The following is an 18,327-nucleotide window of genomic DNA, read 5'->3' as shown; positions in this document are numbered from 1 at the left end:
CTAAAACATTCAGGTGAAAAGGACACTAGTTTGAATATATCATAAAACAATGAACCACAAAATATAATAAAGCAGCTACAGGCTAATATGCACTTAGCAGCTGTAATTTATGTGACCAGTTTAAAGTGTCTGTAAGGGAAGACAAAAGGGAATATAGTCAGACTCACAAAGAGGCTCCAAAAGTGACATTTGTTTTGATCTGACACAGATAGATGGCAATACAAAAGATATTTTATTTTATTGTAAAAGGGCAGAGTTGCAACAGGTAAAATAGCAAGTAATGAGAAATATACAATTGGAAAACGACAAAGGTTCAAATGGAACAAATGAAACAGGAAATGACACTGGAGGTTAAACAAGACTACATTTTTGAGAGGAACATGAATCTCACATGTTCATTTTCCACTTATCGGTATCATTTTGTACATCACTAGACGTATTTTTTTTATTTTACCCTAAAGATACTGTAATGAAGAATGTCTACATAATAAGGGAACCAGGTTGTCAGACCAATTGTTGTCCTCAACAGTGTACTACAACACTTTGGAAGTTGTATTAAAAGAAACTTTATGCCGCCGCCCCCCACATACACACAAAAGAAAATACTACAGTAAAATCCTAATTGCTGGCAAATCCAACAAAAACATTTTACTGGCTTTGCATCTAATTTCACATCATTCACATGTCAGATTTACAATGCCAACAAACATGTTATCCTAACCATGCTGCGGTGGTTTCATATAGCAGACGATTTCAGGTTGTCTCATTCTTGAACACGAGGACTAACACACTAAGGAAGCAAAGTTAGCTGTGATTTTTTTCTCCTCTTTTTCTAAGAGTTACAGGTCGGTGTCCAGAATAGTGACTGCTCAGACAAAGGGACCATTTTATTCTCATCCGGAATTTATCATTTTCTACAAACTGTAAAATTTGAGACTTCTGTCCATTCCCGCAGAGGTCAGGAACTGAGCGTTCTCTCCAAAGGCCACTCCAGTCACCAATCCTGAATGGTCTACAATTAGAAAGGCAAAAACAATGGAAAAAATCAGTTTCTTCCTCAGAGCAAACACCATATGACATGCATACTGTTTAACCATTTGAAATGATTTTTTTCCACTCACTTGTGAAGTTGAGGACCTCGGACCACTGTTTGCAGATGTAGACACGGATGTCAGACCCTCCAACAGCCAGGTAGGTTCCGCTCTGGTCAAACACGAGGGACTTAACCTGAACCACAAAGAACACATATAAGGAATGAGATTCAGAGGCACAGAGAAATAGGAGACTAGACAAAAGAGGAATGGCAGCCAATACCAGATTAAACTCAGTGTAAATAATGCATGATTATTCATTACATGCTCATTTAAATCCACACAAAGGCTGTCTGTGATGAAGTTAATTTGCTACTGTGTCATAGTTCCAATTTCTTACCTCATAGTTGTTGTCCAGAGTGATGGTCTTGAAATTCTTCAGTTTTCTCAGATCCCACAGTTTCAGGGAGCTATCCTGGGCACCTGGAGCACAGTACCAGACAATTATGTGAGCGTACTTAAAGCAAACAATTAAATATATAGTAACAGATCCCTTTGGTGTGAAAAATAAACTGTACATTAATTTATTGTAGATCAGTGTACAAGTTAATAAGGGGAGCAATTTTGGGGTATTACCAAATGTTCCTGCAACGGTGAAACCCAACGCAGAACACTTGAGCAAAGATCAGCAGAAACAGTGTAAACATTTAGTTCTAACCTGTAGCCAGATAATATCCATTCTCAGAGAAAGCAATGGAGGTGACAGGGCCAGAGTGGCCTGGGAAGTTGGCCACGTTGGTGCGCTCTTTCAGATCCCAGATCTTGATTTGGGAATCAGCCGTCCCAGTGCCAAAAATGAGACCATCAGGGTGGAACTGAGCACAGGTGAGAGCTGTCGGGGGCAGACAGAAACATTACCACCTGGAAAATGAGGACTTTTATTCACAAACAACATGTTTACATTAAGGCCCTTACCACAGCCAGCACTTTCATCAGTAACTTTGGTGAGGACTCTACCAGTCTGGATATCAGAAAAGGCCCAGTACTGCAAAAATAGAGAGGAAAAACATTAGTATGGTTAACCAGAGAAGATGTCACTTGTATTTCAGTGTTACATTTAACTTGAGGTCTGTCAGTACACACACACACACACACACACCTGATCCTCAGAGGAGCTGAGCAAGTAGTCTCCAGTAGCATGTAGGGAGAGTCCGGTGACACCTGCCTCGTGGGCACGGATCACCTGGACACAGTTTCCCCCGGTGACGGACCACACACGGATGGTGCTGTCTGGAGATGCAGAGAAAACCACGGACTGCAAGGAGATGGGTAAAAAAAACCAAAAAAAAAACATCAATGAGTAAGAACAATAATAATTCAAAGACTGTTCTTTGTGCAGTTACAAAATGTGTTTGTTGGAAGAAAGATTTGACTGGTTGATGTTTGAAACAAAGCATTACCTGGGATGGATGGTATATGACAGAGGTGACCTTCTTGGTGTGACCCTTAAGTGTTGCCACAATCTGTTCTTCGCTCTTGTCAAACACCACCACGTTCTTATCAGCTCCACCTGAAGAACACGAGAGGATCGATATGAAGTTAAAGTCTTCAATTGACTTGTATTGTGTCAACAAATCACAAAAAAGTAAAAATGGTAGATTAAATATGGAGCTGAACATTGGATGAAATCAATGTACCGCTAAGAACTTTGTTGGTGTCTGAGGGACACAGATCCAGAGCCAGAATACCAGGGACACTGGCACTATGAAGACCCTGAGGGCAACAAAGAGATTTGTTGTTGACACTATGTTCATCAAGTAAATAAAACAGCCCCTTGATTAAAAATAAAAAATGTAATTCAAATGAAAAACCAATATAAATCCCAATTTACAGCATGAGAGGCCACTTGGCGATATTTGCTGAGATCCTCAGCTCTAATGAGCTCCTCTGGGACAGTTTTTCCTCTCTGTAGAAATACATGAAAGCAGTAAAAACAAGTGTGAGTTCATATTGCATATTACCACTACAACAATTATGAACTTGTGCTTGAAAAACTGTACACACCATTTAGATATTAAATAAAAGAGCAACACTATACCTTCTTTCTTTCTGTGGTGAGGATAGTAGCTTTGTCTTGAAGCTGCAAACAGAAAATAGGCATAATGAAACATCTTAGACCTGCTAAAGAAAATAGAGAGCTCAAATAATGATTTGTGTATAAATAGGACAAACAACTTACCTTTTGTATGATCTCTGGGGTCATTCCCACCTGTTCACTAATCTCCATGGGCTCTCCGCCAGAACCCTGAGATGCAGAAAAAGAGTCAGGAGGCAGTATGGCAAAAGATTTTTATAAAAATATATGTTCAGTATCTTATCGACTGGAACAAATTTCAATCACTCACTGCTGCAGCTGGCTGGGAGGCGGGAAGTGCCTGAGGGGCAACCAATCCAGCCTGGGGTTTCAGTGTGGCAAGAGCTGCAAATAGAAAACAGACCCATTAAGAAAAAAATGCTTTCACGATATAATCTACGAGCTTGTTTTTTTTGAGAGTTAGATTTTTGGACAGACTTGGTTATGGTTTAAAATCTGTTCGTTGTGCTTTATAAGTTAAGTCCTACAATAAAGCAAACACAGACTGTCAACCCACCTTCTCTCGCAGCAGTGACCTCTTTGGTGAGTCGAGCGATGACTCTGCAGGCAGCATCATGTTGGTAAAGCGCGTGGGACAGTTCTTGGCGAGTAGTCTGCAGCTGTTGCCGCAGGGTGAAGCTATGAAGCATAACAGCGTCCTAAAACAGAAAAAGGAACCGGGATAAAGGAACCCATCATATTTAAAAAATAAAAAACAAGGAAAAAAAGAAATATTTGTAGCTAATTTTCTGCAACATAATTCATTGCGATCAAGATAAAACATTGTTGTTATCCTGTCTGTTTAGGCCATCTGTACTATATTAGAAGCTCTTTTGCAAGTCAACTTTGTGTATAATTTGTAAAGTGGCACTGTGGTTTATTAAAGAAATGGTCAATGAAACATTGGTACAGTCGGATTCACTTCAGGCTAATTAACATTAAGAACGTTGGTTAAAAGGGCATGGGAAAAACAGTATCATGGGTACAATCTAAAGTCTGACAAGATTTTGTTGTGGATTTCTCCTGTAACACCTCAAGGTTAACAATACTCACCCATTCATCTTGAAGTGACTTGAGAATGGCAGGAATGCTTGTTGCTGATGGAGCCTTAGGTCTAATAGGATGGGACACTAAAACAGAGAAAAGTCACTCATGTTCAGAACAAGTGGTTACATTTTAAAATCAATCAAGTTAGTTATTTATTGTAATTTGTGGGATTTCAATAACAATTGCTGCAACATAAAATACTTCATACAGTACTCTACAATAGGAGACTTGTACTGAAGCAAGTGCAATATATAATATTTGCACAAGTTTGTGTTTAAAACAATGGGTTAAACAAGCAAGGGGTCAATTGACACACTATTGAATCATCAACTATGTTGATAATCAATTAAACTTTTCATGCAAAAATATTAAATATTTTTAATTTCAGTTGTGAGAAATAACAACATGGTGTTTTTCGTAAGTTTGACGTGCTAGTTGGACAAAACAAGAACTATAATAGAAAATCCATGTTAAGCCATAAAACATTGTTTTATCTGACATTTTATGAACTAAGTTGTATTAAGAAAATACCCAAGCTGATCAATATTGAAAATCATTAGTTGCTGCATTTTAGAAACATTTCATAATATTGGCTAAAATCATATCAGATTAAAAGCGATACAAGTTTTTTAAAAAAACTCAGCTGCCACTTTATCAGTTACACCCAACTATAATTAAAGCAGCTGCATAAAGGCTATAATGGTGGATTGGTTGAAACTGCTTTAGAGTTTGTTCGTTCGTTCATTCATTCATTCATTGTTGGGGTATTTTGCAGTCCAGCTCTCCATTATACAAAGGGATTCAACTGCATTATTTTTAGCTAGGTGGTGCATTAACTAAAACCCCAGCAACGTAGTGCAGGTCTCCAGCGGCTCTCAGTAGATTTACCTTTGATATCTACGAGCTGCTCCTCAGACAGCGGCTGGCCGTTCATCGGGTCGGTCCCATTCTCTGCGATGTACTTTTCGATGAGCCTCCGCTCGAACACCTGGCTGGACACCGGCGACACGCACGGGTGCTCCGGCACCTCGTTGGAAACTGGATAAAAGACAGTAACATCTTAAAAATCACGCGACACCGACGACAACACAACCACAGACAGGACGGATTGAGTATCACGAGTAAACGACGGGACTGCATGGCCGTTAGCTAAATTAGCAAGTAGCATTAGCGCGGTGGCGAGCTAACCTATACTTCTTCCGTCATATCAATGAATCCAACTTCACTTACTTGCACAAACCAACGACATCTTTTCAATTGAGTCCTTATAGTCTTTTCTGTGAATCGATTGATGCTAGGACTGTGCCTTGATAGTAATTATCTCTAAAGTAGTCTTTCCTTATGTTTTGCTCGAATTGGAAATGGCACGCTGTTCTTTCATTGCCGCTACAAACGGACTTCTTCTTCTATGCTTTCTTCCAGCAGGGCTGGGAAGCTTCACAGCTGCTCCACTGCCCCTACCGGCGAAAGACACCACTGCACCAATAACGGGTGCTGAAATTAGGAGTGGATGGACAGAAGATTAACTAAAGTCACAATTTGACAATTATATATTTACATTGTCAGTATGATGTGCTTTCTTCAGTTTCTATTAAAATAAGAGCAACATCGTAGTTTTTGCAATTTTAACATGCCTCCTTGGGCTTTGTGAGCTGATGGCCATATGTTGACTTCCTGACATGTTCAGATATTGACAATTACTGAAAACAAATCACAGATTAATCAACAATAATATTGATACAATCTTTCAGCCAAACATATTTAGATGGAGTAAAAATCATCTGAAAATGTTATATAACATGTGTGTTAAATATATTTATTGTTTCACAGATGACATTTTGAACGTCCAAAAATATCACAAGCAGCAGTCCAATCTCTTTTCTCAAAAGAAAGATTTGGTGATAATATATTATCCTATTCACAACGTTCATAGATTAATAGGCTATTGTAATATTTGGTGGAACATTTCACAAAGCTATTACTACAATTACTTTGAGTGTATATACACTGTATCACTGCAAAAAATACTGAACTGCAGAGCAGACATTGAACATGATAATTAATAGTTGTTGCATTTAGAAATTGTTAGCATGGTGGATGGAGAAAGACACATACATAAACTATATATTACTGTACAGTACTTTAGAATTCCCTTTTGCAAACTTTTGTATCACAACTCTTCTTTCTACATCACATCACAAACACACTCATACCAACACTCAGCAAATACAGTGCAGATTATACTGGTCCTGAGGGTCTGGAGGTATCAGTGTCCAAAAATGTGTACTATGAGACAGGAAAGCTAACGCTAAACTCATGCTTCATAAAAAAAATGACATGCAATTATCATACCAAACCATTAAAACTAGGCTAAGATACAAAAGGCACGGGTCGGGTATTTTTCTTCCTAATCCAAAACTGTAGTTCCTCCACGTTACGTCTTCTCTCTTCTTCCTTCAGCTCCAATTCCCTGTTTTATAAGAAGTTCAGTTTCTCTGAAGTGTAAATACTGCAGGATTCAGAAGTGTCCCTGTCTAGTGGCAGTGTGGAAAAGTAACCATGTGATGTGCTCCTCCTGCCGTTATCTCCATCTTTTTTTATCTGAAATTGAACACAGTCCTCTGAGGAGTGCAGGCAGTCTGAAGCCCCAGGTACCGAAAAGGAAATCCTTCTCTCTTCCTCACTGTTGTGAGGTGTGTCCCGCTAGAAAGGAATGAACACACATGTTTGAAAAACATTTTAGTCTCTGATATGCAAATACTCAAACCTGGAGCGTGGTATTACCTCAGTGGTTGAATTACGACAAGGGGAACTCGTTGCTGCCAATCTGTGTGCTTCCTGATTTTCAGCTCTCGGAGTTTCAACCACAAGTGGACCGTAATCCTACAAATATAAGCAGCAGCACACAATCACATATGGTACATGTACACGTACTCAATGCTACTGAAGAATTTTAAGCAAAGGCACAAAACCTATTAACTGATTTAATTCAGCCTATGAGCCTTACAGTATGAGTAGGACTGGCTCTTGGGGTAAATTTCCTTGGTGTTCCAGGCGGCTGAGAGTGACTATAGTAGCCTGAGGGTTGAGGTCTGGGCTGGCTGTAATCCTGCAGAAACAACCACACGCAGACACGTAAAATTGAGTGCAGCCACTTGATTTGATGACGCGGTGGCAGAGAATAGCTCACAGCTGACTTGAAATTATGCAACTAACTTACATGCCTTATTTGGTGTAATAGCAAACATTATTATGTGAGCTACACTTGAGTAACTTAAGAAAACAGGTACATAAAGTGACTTATTAAGGAGATGGCTACCAGGAGACATAACAACAGCTTTAATGCTCCTTGTCGTAGATTGTCGAAGTATGTGGGTCTCCAATGGAAGAGCAAAGAGTGTTCCTTTTAATAGATATTCCCTCTAGTTTTGATGATGGCGAAAGAGAGCACTGTCTATTTTCATCTCATTCATTTGTTCAGGTTCATTCTTTAATTTGTCACCTGTCTGTATATTTATTTTGTATATACCTCTGCCTCTTGGCAAAAAACAAGACCTTGGATGGCTTGATCCACATTTAGACACACTTATAAAGGATTTTCAATGGATAGGAATTCAAGCCTTCTTCATACAAAATATGGATCATAGACTACGCAGTCTATGATGGGGTAATTGTATTTTGTGTCTTTGATATTTTTAAATGTATCTAATACCAGAAAAAAACACTGCAGCAAATCACAAAGATCAATTGACATGCTAAAAGTATAGCCCTCTTTCTCCTCATTTCCTTACCTGGATGTTAACCCTCGGAGGGTTGGCTGGTGGAGTGCGGTTTGTTCTGAAGCCAGTGATGATCTGTGACAGGCTGCAGTTTGGGTATCGCTTCATGAACAGAATGAAACCAACCAGTGACAAAAACATGCCAGAAGGGACAGTGATGGACTTGAGAAATGCTCGCCATCTGACTCCTTTTTCTGGAGAGAGCAGAGACACAGAGATGGGCCAAATGGCAGAATGTGAAAACACGAAATTCAGAATAAAAATAAAAACACATTTAAAGACATGCTGTCACTCACCGATCACCTGCAACCAGGTGGAGGATACTAGGTTGCCAACCACATCTCTGATTTCATACACCCCGTCATGCCTTGAAGTCAGGCTCATTATGATGACCTCATTAATGGAGCCGTTCCTGCCCAGCGAGATGAGGCCCCTGTAGCGCATGTCGTGGTCCGTTATATGGCCCTCGCGGATCAGCTGCACTGGGCCATGAGGGGGTTTGGGGTCAAAAGGGCCCAGGGAGGATTTGTCAGTGTACCGGGTGGGGATAAAAATGAGGTGGGCATGAGGGACAGGAAGAAAGAGGGGCAGGTTTAGAGACTCCTTGGTAAAGCGGGTGACATTGAAGGAGTGCCCTGCACCCAGGATCATGAACACATAGACAGGGGGGGCAGAAGGAAGGAAATGCAACGATATGAAAAGGTGGGAAGGGAAAGATAAAATATAAATGTTATAGATGACACGACCCTAAAGTTAAAGAAACTCATTAGTCAACTTCCTAAAAGTTATCCTGTCATCTTCCATCTTTGCTCACCTCGAACAGTGAGAGTGCTGTGAGACAAGACCTTCCCGTTGATGTCCCTCACAGTGTAGTTGCCTTGGTCCGCTTGCGTCATTCTCTCGGCCACCCAGACCTTCCCTCCCCGCAGCCGCCCTCGGCCTGCATCGCTGGTCACAGGGTCCGTCCGGTTCCACAGAACAACTGGCATGGCCTCCGGTGGAGCACCCCGGGGAGAAAACTCCAGTAGGGAGCCATTTTCAGGGATGTTGTGCTCATATTTATCCCCATAGTTTCTGTGGTAGGATTTGATGCATTCTGAAGCAGGACGAAGGAAGGGGCATGAGAGATAGGCAGAGAATGATCAGCAGTATTGAAAGTACATTTGATCATGTTTTGTTCTGAAGTACAATTGTGAGGGACTATACTTGAGTTTTTGTATGCTACTATACTTCCACTTTCTACATTTCCGATATTACTTTTTGCTCAACTGCATTGACCCTTACTTTTCAGATTGAGATTTTAAATAAAAAACACACACAATGTGCTCAAAATACAGCATAATTGTTAAAGATACTCGAGCAGATTCGAACATTGTTAAAGCAACCTTACTAAAAAGCAGTATCTCTTAAATGCCATTATTACATTTCAGATGTTTTTGTGTTTGTCAGCAGTTCAACCAAAGAGACATTGCCCCTCTAAACTTTTCATAATGGTTTTATTGGTGATGTGCTGTGAAAAAAAACCCACAAGGCTGGATTGGAGAAAAGGAGTAGACTCTTGTACCTGAAACAGTCAACCGAACAGCCTCGTAGGTAAATCCAGAGTACAGTTTGATGGCATAAAGTCCCTGATCACTGTGAGTCACTTCTCTCAGGACGAGCATCTTATCTCTGGTCCACTCAAACCTCCGGTCCCTTACCTGCAGTTTTACAATAAATAGCTTTTGGAAACTTGAAACAGAGAGAAGCATCAAACAAGCATCAACACACTTCCACTCACAATGGTTTTGTCCAGCAGGGTGCGCCGTGGCCCCTCAGGGTCCGGTGTAAAAGTCACCGTTCTGGATGTTGAGTAGACAGGCAGACGGAATTCCCTCCCAGCACACACCATCTGGGCTTCTTCTCTTTCACCTGGAGTGGAAGAGAAGTCACTAACCTCTTCAGAGAATATGTATAGGTGAAGGATGTGTCATGCATTTGACTCACTTGGTACAACCCATCCTGTAGGGAGAGAAGAAGTCATCTGATTATTAGTCCTCCTCTCCGACACAATACTTAGACCTCACATACAATTGGAAAATTACTGAGAAGGTGGTACCACTTTATATTAGAGTTTATAGTTCGAGTTGTCATGGGTTTTTGAATTGTGCAGTAATGAATGACTTGCTGACAATTAATAATAATAATGAATAATGGATTTTTTTTCAGCCAGGTTTTAGAGGTCGCAGTAGCACAGAGTCAGTTCTTGTTAAGGTCACCAACGACCTTCTGGTATCTGGCAGATATGCTCAGGCTGTCCTTGTTCTATTAAAGACCATATATTCTGATTAGACAGGCTATGTCTTAAAATATTCATTTAAAAGAAAGCTTTTATGCAAATTGTACGTAGTTTTACCTTTCCATCATTGCTATTGTATATTGTCCCAGTTTTAACTTTTCAATCCCTTGTGTTTTATGATCTCGTTGTTTACCTTTATTATTAGCTTTTTCATCTTACACATGAAGCACTTTGGAACTTTGTTAAGGAACGTGCTCTACAAATAAGGTATCATCATTATTATTGCTTCTAATGCTGTATCGACCAATTCTAAGTCATTAATAACGAAATTGTTTTGGTTTTCCAGGCTGTGGTGATTATTCTCCTCCCGTGTGACACATTTGAATTCTTTGAATCCACAATTACGCACTAAAGGTTGGCCAAACCAAACAGCAATGTATTTCCCCAAAACAAACAATCAATAGGGGGACAAATCTCAAATACCACTTACATACCATCAAATGAACTGTTTGACCTTTGACTTCCTGAAAAAGAGTAGCGGGTTAATCTGGACCATTAATCAATTTTTTATTTATTTTTTTTACCTCAAATTAACATTTATAACTGTGGATTCAACAGATTATGTTAAGAACCCTGTATTGATGATTTATGAATGTATTTGCATTCATAATTGCACATGACAGCTGGCGGCTTCTTAGAAAATGAGAAATCTGTAATTCTCTCTGAATGACCTCATTAACATTTGCATATGAAAACTGTACATCTTATCAAAATGGGGAAAACAATGCAGTTGATGGTTTACCACATACAAAAAGGCTTTACACCAGTCAAAGGGACCCGGCAATTTGTTTTCTTCTTAGGAGTAACTTATAAAGGTGATATGTAAAGCATTAGGAAATTATCAGTTAACAATTATTCAAGCAGTTATTTGCAGGGTATGAAAACCATGAGGCGTCTTATTAAAAGTGCACAAATATGATATTAATGAACTTACCCGGAGCCAGAGGAAGGGCAAAAAGGAGAGTGAGCAGGACACAGGAAGTCATCTTCACCTGTCAAGACAGACCATGATGGTTTATCAACAAGCACGGTGGACAGAGATTGTCATTTACGCTCCTCTGAAAACAAGCCGCGGTACATGCCATCATCGCTCAACAAGCTACCCAAGAGGGAACTCAAAGACATCTGTGGTTGTTTCTACAGAGCGATGCATACGTACATCCAAAGATAGCTCAAATCAATATTGTCACACTGATCCATGACGCCCTGTCTGCTGTCTGAATGTCCACTCAGGTGTCCAACATGCTTCCCAGCCGATGGACAACATTTACAGCGATGCAGCGGACCATCAGGCCGCCAGTTATTGATAAACGTACACATGATCACATCGTCTGTGACGCATCTGAACTCACCTGGAGGGTGTGTGAAGAATGAATCCACGGCTGTATATTTGTGAATGATTATGTCAATGTGGATAAGAGGATAACAACGTCCTCTGCAGAGCGCGCATGGGCATTGGTCCACTTCTTTTATTTATGGCGATGGTGTGCCGTATTCTCTGCAGCTCCTACGCAAGATGCGTCACATCTTTCGTTATGTTTGCCTGGCCCTGGGTATAAATGCGCTGATAGCGTAAGAAAGTTCCCAGTTACAACGTGGGATCCTCCTGACGGGCTGTGTGACAATGTTACGTCGGAAACGTTTTCAAGAATTTACAAAAACACAAGGACACATGCTCACTTGTATCAGATTATTACTATACTACTATTATGATATACTTAACTTGAGGGTATCCGTTGAATGCCACTTTCAGTACTTGAACTCCACTTCAATGTATAGGAGATATTGCACTTTTTTACATGTATTCGACAGTTATGGAACATTTTCAATTAAAACAATGTACACACAGAAATATATACGTTCATACAACAATATATGTTTTTATAGATCAAACTACCAAACCTAATTAGCTCAATCTGAATCAACTACAACATACACATTACTCAAAAATACACTGTCCCTTAAAACATGTGTAGAACGAGTCCACCACCTCATATGCGCAGTTTTCGTAGTGCGCAGACTGTGGCGCAAACAGTGTGAATGAAGCCTCGCCCAGGAGTGTTTTTTCTCCTAACACGCAAACTTGACCGTAACACAGAAGGAAACTACTTTGCAGTGAGTAGACATCCTCTTGCCTGTACGTTGTTCAGATGTTGTGCTCGATGTTCCGTTTTGTGCTCTCATGTCTCGTTTAGAGAGACGTAATGGCCGCAGTAAAAGTCGATATGTGCTAGTAAACGTCTCCTCTCTCTGCAGGACATGTTATTGTTGTACGCGGCTGTTGCCTGCGTGTGGTTCGGTGGTGAGTATCATTTACAAAACCTCACAGGAGAAACATGCTGCGATACAGGTTGTATCTATGTGGCATGCATCTCGACTTGCATTGTTTTATTTTTCCATAAGCGAGGTCTCGACATCCTCTATGTGAGGGCAGTGTAGGGGCCCCTTTCACCAAGAAGGAATGACCCGTGACACTAAAAAATATTTTAACTCACCCTATGAGACACATAAGTAGGCTACACATTTCTATTGGCGTACAGAGAATACGTTTCTTGTAAAGTTTTTTAATGTATCAGCAACAGTTCATTATAGTGGAATATAGACATTCTTCATGGTCTTTGCGACCCTGATCAAGTTGCAGCGTGGTCTGAATTTTAAATTCTTCCCTCACCTAACTGTTACAACTTACACCAGTGGGGTAGGTTGGCAGTACTGGAACTCCATGTATTTTACATAATTTAATTAATTATGTGATAGATTGGAGAAATTAGGAACATTCATTGTAGTGTTAATTTTGAGAGCTCCAGAGAGGCCTGAAAAGTTACAACCATCTCTGATCACCCATGTGAACTATATGTCAGTTGTGTGTAACGACAATGTGAAAAATGTTCCCAGTATGTTCTGTGAATGAATGTGGAATACAACTTGTATCTCTGGGTTGCTGAATTTATGTTTGCAATAAATTCAAATCAAACAGAAAACAACTGTCACCACCGGACCCTCTCTCCAATTGGTCAAATATTACTTGGTTCAAATGTGTTTTATTTATATATTTATATATATATATATATATATATATATATATATATATATATATATATATATATATATATATATATAAGCTATTAAGTACTGTAACTTGTTAATTAAAGAGAGCAGAACAAGTTTATAGTTAATTAAATTAAATTGAAATAAATCAGTGAAAGTTTATATACCATATATTCCGATTCTGAGCCTTCTTTACGTTTTATTATCTTTAAATCTTTATTTACCTTGTATTACTTTATACAGACCTTCTAAATTCCGATAAATTTGACCTATTATAAGTTTAATTCTGATATTGAGGTTGCATCATTGTTGTCTAAACATATCTTTTAAATTATTGTTTATCTTGTGGGATAAAATAATTAACACATTTTTCTGTGGTTTCAAATTTAATGAAGTTATGTTATTCACATGTCCTCAGATGTTTTGAAATTGACGTATCTTAATAGTGCCTCTGTCTATCTCTTTAATTGTATTTTTCTGATTGAAGGTTCATTTTCTGATGTTTTGTACGAAGAAAAGTGCTATGGCAAAAGTTTGACTTTACCATTCTACTATACACCACCTCTTTTCAATGGAAAGTTGTACTTCACTCCGAGTAATGGGGGACCGAGGCAGCTAGTGATGGATAAGGAGGAGGTGAGCATCTTTAATTAGCACTATCACCAGTATCGTTATGACATCCAAGATCTGGAACATGACGAAAATCAAAGCAAACACTCTCTGTCCTGAGTAAATTTTGTAATTGTGTTACCCACTGATTCAGGCAAAGCACCCACGCCTCAAAGTCCAGATTGGCTTAGTTAAATTCACAGATTTGACAGAAAGGGATGCTGGAACTTTTTCCATCTCAAATACCAATGATGGACATAAAAATGTTCTCAAACTGACAATTAAAGGTGAGAATGTTACACTATCTTGTACATTTAAAGGCCCTTTTCATCAGAAAATCTTTGTGAACACAATATTTTCTCTTAGGTTTTTGCAACAAGTCTTTCTGTATATGCCTTTTCAGATTGTGCATCCAAAGAAATGCAGTTTTACGGGAGAATCTACTCATGTGATGTTCCTAGACAGGCTGAATTCCTGGAGTTCACTCCCCTTCACAATGTGGACCAGTCAAAGGTCTTATGGAATCGCACCGATCCTCAGACCAGTAAGGGAGGCAAAGGACGGCTTAAGCGTAATAAGTGGGAAATTAAGAATCTCAATCAAGCAGACATGGGCCACTACAACTTCCGAGCAAAAGACCACACTTTGCTATCTAGGATACTGCTCGAAGTCAGAGGTGATGGAAGAAAAATGAATCTGCATGTGAGCTTTCAGACTGCTGCGTATCTAATGCAATGTTCTTACACTATACTCTTTATCACTCGCAGAGCACCAATTAGACCATACTGAAAAGGTGAATGAACAGGTCTTCATCCAATATCCTCCAGGGACTGCCCAGTGGACTGTGGATTTTACACCTGTGGGGGAAGAGGAAAAACAAAGATTGATGCATGACGGCAATCTGCTCACAGAAGATGAATGGTCCTCAGTACATTTTACAAAGAGGATACGGGTTGTGCATGGTGGCTTCAAGATCGACCATTTGGAAACTATAGACTCTGGCACCTTAGAGTTTAGGGACTCACAAGGCAACCTGGCCCAGACTGTGTATTTGTTTGTGGAACCGGGTAAGCAACAGCACATTATTTTGTAAAAAACAATAACTAATGAACTGATGAATCGAATTAACAGAACCCGCTCTTGGTTCTTCTGCTCTTACAGAATCAGGTGCGACAACTATTGTTTATGTTGGTATTATTGCCGGGAGTATCTTTGCTGTGATTGCCTGCTGTTGCTGTGTGAGGAAGTGTTGCTGTAAAAAGAGCTCCTCTAAGAGGGCCGAGCCTGCTCCTCAGACCGCAGCCACACCTGCTGTGTATTACCACGTAAGTACCTGGTCAAATTTAACCAACTGGTTGTTATATGTATTGCTATTTTCACTTCAATATTCTCCATTCAATCGCAGGATACAAATCAACCTGTGGGCCCAAGTTACTCTGCTGCACCTGCTGGAGATCACTCTACTCATTATTCAATGAATTCCCTCGTTTCTAGAGAACGCACAACTATCTTGCTTGACCCATTGGTAAGTGTTGTACAAAGGTTTTTAAACTACGAGGTGCGTCTTCATAGGGGGTCATGAGAGAGTTTTAGTGGGTGGTGTTGATGGACACACACTGTGTGAGGTAAAAGGCATGCCAGTGTTGCCAGTTAGTTATTGTGTTTTAATATACTTATTTGGCCCAAGTCTTAAACAATACTCAAATGCCCATGTATTTGAAAAAAAAGTTTTCTTGCTGTAACTATTTTTTTTGTTCATACTGCCCGTTAAGAAATCCCTTCTTGTCGTGCTTATAATGTAAGTGATGGGGGTAAAAATACAATTCAATATATATTTGAAGTCTGAGTTTATCAAATCGAGTTGGTATCTTTCAAAGTTTTTGCCTTTTGAGGACCAAATTCTCTTCTTATATTTCCCTGGACAGTGCCTCGTCGCTGGGCTGTGACGGACAGTAAGGCGAGAACAATATTTTGTGAAAATAAGATTGTAAGCTTAGAAGATTCTGTCGCCGATCGTTTGAATTGGTTTCACATTAGGAAGGGATCTCTTGCTGGCCAGTATGACCAGGATGAGTGATTAAAGCTAGTAAAACATGTTTCATAGTTGTTATGGGCACCAGACTATTGTTTTAATTGTGAACCTATCATTTAATACACACATACATGATACACATATTTATGGGTTTAGTGTGACTTATATTCTCCGAGGATAACATTATCTCAAATTATTATGATCGTTGTGAAATAATGCCCATGAACCTAATAGGAAATCATAATTTAAAAAAAAAACACTTCTGACAACTTCAGAACATCCTAAAAAATCATCACTTTTTTGTAATTTTAAAGTTTTTTATTAAGTTTTACAGTACGTGAAAAACATGATAGCACACAACCAGTTGTGACACTAAATCTGGCCATAAAAAATAACTTGTTTTGTTCAATTTCAAAGTAATCCATTGTTATTTATCCATGGGGACATTGCAAACAGGAACCGCCGATAGCTAATTCTGATTACATTGTTGTCAATTTGCCAAAATGTATACAAATAAAGACTCAAATTATAGAACTCAAGTTAAAGCCCACAGCATAACACATTGAATTCATGATAACAATATTATTATTTCCATCCCCCAAAGTATTATAAGATTCCTGCATGTTAAAATCTTTCTGACTTGCATGTGTTTTACCTTATAGGGGTACAGCCCCCCTCTGCCTGAAGTACACACAAACATACAAAATCCACTATAAATGCAAGAAATGTACATTATTAGCTTAACAAATAAGGAACTCTTCATTTTTAGATATATGTTTGACTCATCACGCCTATTGACACTGTTTCTTTAAAACACACGTTTCTTATTCTTTTTTTCCCCTTCTCTCTCCAGGTTGGTCCTCTCGGAAGGCAGGGGGTCGGTCCAGCTCCTGTACTTGGCTCTGATTGGCTCTCCTCGGACCCTGAGCCAACGTTTGAGCTGAAAGGACTATCTTCTGCTCTCCCCCTCAGTTCAGGCTCAACTTTCTGTGATGTTTATAACTCCGATAAACTCAACTTTCTGTAAGGAGTAGAACAAAAACTCAGTGATGCATTGTTAAATCCAGCATTGGACTTTGTCACTGGAAGAAACAGCCATTTCAGTCCTTGATTAAGTAAAAAAAAAAATAATTAAGTATCAGCAAACTTGCAAAGACGTGGTGATACGTACACATAGGATAAGAACCATGTAGAGAAATACAATATAATTCTCACTATGTTGACACAGGACCAGACTTATTGTCGGGGAAAGTGTGAGTTCATTTCTTCTAATATAAACCCAAACAGAAATGTAATGTGATCAAATAACTAACTCTTAATAACTAAGCAGTAGAGAGCAGGCGTTATACAAAGAAATAAATCAATTTAAGAATGAAAGTAACTAATTCTACCTCCATACTGGAGTAATTGTAGAGTGAACGGCTATAATCAGGATACCTGTGTGAACTGTAATAGTAATGTGTTTTAAACTCAGGTTATATAAGGAATGCATAATGTACACTTTCTCCTGCTGCAAAGTATAACAAAGATAAGAGAAACGTTATAATGATGACTGTGAGTCTGTGAAGCAGATTTTAGAGTGAGTATATTGCACTGACTGCACTCATGGAGATCAGAACACTACACAGTAATTGATGCTACTTTTACCAGCTGTACTTATATTTTCTTGTGGTTGTTTCAAACCCTTATGTGCCAATTTAGTTATATATGTCAACCTATCTGGGTGGCCTTTATCATAACATTTTGACAAGGTTTTGTGATATTTGTATTATTGTCATGGTTTGTAAAAAATATAAAGAAAAAAGTTATATACTGGAAACTGTTACATACAATTCTTTCATAAATATTTGTACATTTTGTATAAGATGGAGTTTTTTCCTTCAGTTGTGGCTTTGAGAAAACTTGAGCCTTGATCATCGGCCATGAAATAAATGTAAAAGAGGGATATTTGATATAAATATGTGTGTGCATTATATGTTAAGATATGTAACTATGACTTTCGCTTTTTTTTAAATGACGTTTACTCCTATTTTTTTTAACAAAATAAACTGTCTCACTAGACTGAATACAATACCAGACCTGCACTATACCAGATAAAGGCAATGTAATATCAAATTTACTCTGAGACACAATTTTTTTAATCAGTGTGACAACTACACCAAATAGTATAGAAACATATTCAAAGGCAATTATGTAAAACTATGGACGCCACAATATAATTAAAAACAATCTCCAATTATTTGTTTTTACCTTTCATAGTTTGATATACGTTTTTTGAATGCAACTTATTCATAGTGGATGAACTAATA

The 18,327-nt window shown here is 38.9% G+C and overlaps 3 protein-coding genes across 4 annotated transcripts; 1 reads left to right on the top strand and 2 right to left on the bottom strand.

The window, feature by feature from the left end:
* Positions 1-213: 213 nt before the first annotated feature.
* prpf19 (pre-mRNA processing factor 19) lies at positions 214-5,609 on the bottom strand. The gene is made up of 16 exons (XM_068583958.1): positions 5,443-5,609; positions 5,101-5,250; positions 4,219-4,295; positions 3,683-3,824; positions 3,437-3,510; positions 3,271-3,336; positions 3,130-3,171; positions 2,923-2,997; positions 2,729-2,804; positions 2,492-2,601; positions 2,191-2,346; positions 2,007-2,076; positions 1,750-1,923; positions 1,432-1,514; positions 1,122-1,227; positions 214-1,012 (listed from the first exon to the last, which is right to left on the bottom strand). The coding sequence occupies exons 1-16, from the start codon at positions 5,459-5,461 to the stop codon at positions 915-917; spliced, it is 1,518 nt and encodes a 505-aa protein (XP_068440059.1). The 5' UTR covers positions 5,462-5,609; the 3' UTR covers positions 214-914.
* Positions 5,610-6,032: 423 nt separating this feature from the next.
* On the bottom strand, positions 6,033-11,802 carry LOC137791893 (uncharacterized). 2 transcript variants are annotated; one of them, XM_068587121.1, is made up of 11 exons: positions 11,682-11,802; positions 11,264-11,321; positions 9,978-9,992; positions 9,772-9,902; positions 9,556-9,691; positions 8,806-9,087; positions 8,288-8,626; positions 8,004-8,185; positions 7,220-7,321; positions 6,997-7,095; positions 6,033-6,915 (listed from the first exon to the last, which is right to left on the bottom strand). In XM_068587121.1, the coding sequence occupies exons 2-11, from the start codon at positions 11,313-11,315 to the stop codon at positions 6,688-6,690; spliced, it is 1,566 nt and encodes a 521-aa protein (XP_068443222.1). In that variant the 5' UTR covers positions 11,316-11,321; positions 11,682-11,802; the 3' UTR covers positions 6,033-6,687. The 2 variants fall into 2 exon arrangements, with proteins under 2 accessions (XP_068443222.1, XP_068443229.1); XM_068587128.1 differs by lacking the exon at positions 9,978-9,992.
* A 573-nt stretch (positions 11,803-12,375) lies between these two features.
* LOC137792674 (uncharacterized) lies at positions 12,376-18,078 on the top strand. Its single transcript, XM_068588438.1, has 9 exons — positions 12,376-12,444; positions 12,586-12,631; positions 13,865-14,013; positions 14,141-14,273; positions 14,390-14,662; positions 14,754-15,053; positions 15,148-15,311; positions 15,392-15,511; positions 16,872-18,078. The coding sequence occupies exons 2-9, from the start codon at positions 12,589-12,591 to the stop codon at positions 17,043-17,045; spliced, it is 1,356 nt and encodes a 451-aa protein (XP_068444539.1). The 5' UTR covers positions 12,376-12,444; positions 12,586-12,588; the 3' UTR covers positions 17,046-18,078.
* Positions 18,079-18,327: the final 249 nt, after the last annotated feature.

Source organism: Clinocottus analis, unplaced genomic scaffold (assembly GCF_023055335.1).
Source record: "Clinocottus analis isolate CAN_PGR_092001 unplaced genomic scaffold, fCliAna1.0.p SCAF_10, whole genome shotgun sequence".
NCBI lineage: Eukaryota > Metazoa > Chordata > Actinopteri > Perciformes > Cottidae > Clinocottus > Clinocottus analis.
The sequence above is the reverse complement of the archived record's forward strand: the minus strand, read 5'-3'. Positions and strand labels throughout refer to the sequence as shown.

Coding starts and splice junctions, on each gene's coding strand:
- LOC137791893 (XM_068587121.1), bottom strand. CDS start 11,315: ATGACTTCCTGTGTCCTGCTCACTCTCCTTTTTGCCCTTCCTCTGGCT. Junction 7,322..8,003: donor CTCCGAGGGTTAACATCCAG/GTAAGGAAATGA, acceptor TTGTTTCTGCAG/GATTACAGCCAGCCCAGACC. Junction 7,096..7,219: donor GAGCCAGTCCTACTCATACT/GTAAGGCTCATA, acceptor TTATATTTGTAG/GATTACGGTCCACTTGTGGT.
- LOC137792674 (XM_068588438.1), top strand. CDS start 12,589: ATGTTATTGTTGTACGCGGCTGTTGCCTGCGTGTGGTTCGGTG. Junction 14,014..14,140: donor TAGTGATGGATAAGGAGGAG/GTGAGCATCTTT, acceptor CCACTGATTCAG/GCAAAGCACCCACGCCTCAA. Junction 15,054..15,147: donor GTATTTGTTTGTGGAACCGG/GTAAGCAACAGC, acceptor CTGCTCTTACAG/AATCAGGTGCGACAACTATT.
- prpf19 (XM_068583958.1), bottom strand. Junction 2,347..2,491: donor TCATATACCATCCATCCCAG/GTAATGCTTTGT, acceptor ATCTCCTTGCAG/TCCGTGGTTTTCTCTGCATC. Junction 1,013..1,121: donor CGAGGTCCTCAACTTCACAA/GTGAGTGGAAAA, acceptor TTCTAATTGTAG/ACCATTCAGGATTGGTGACT.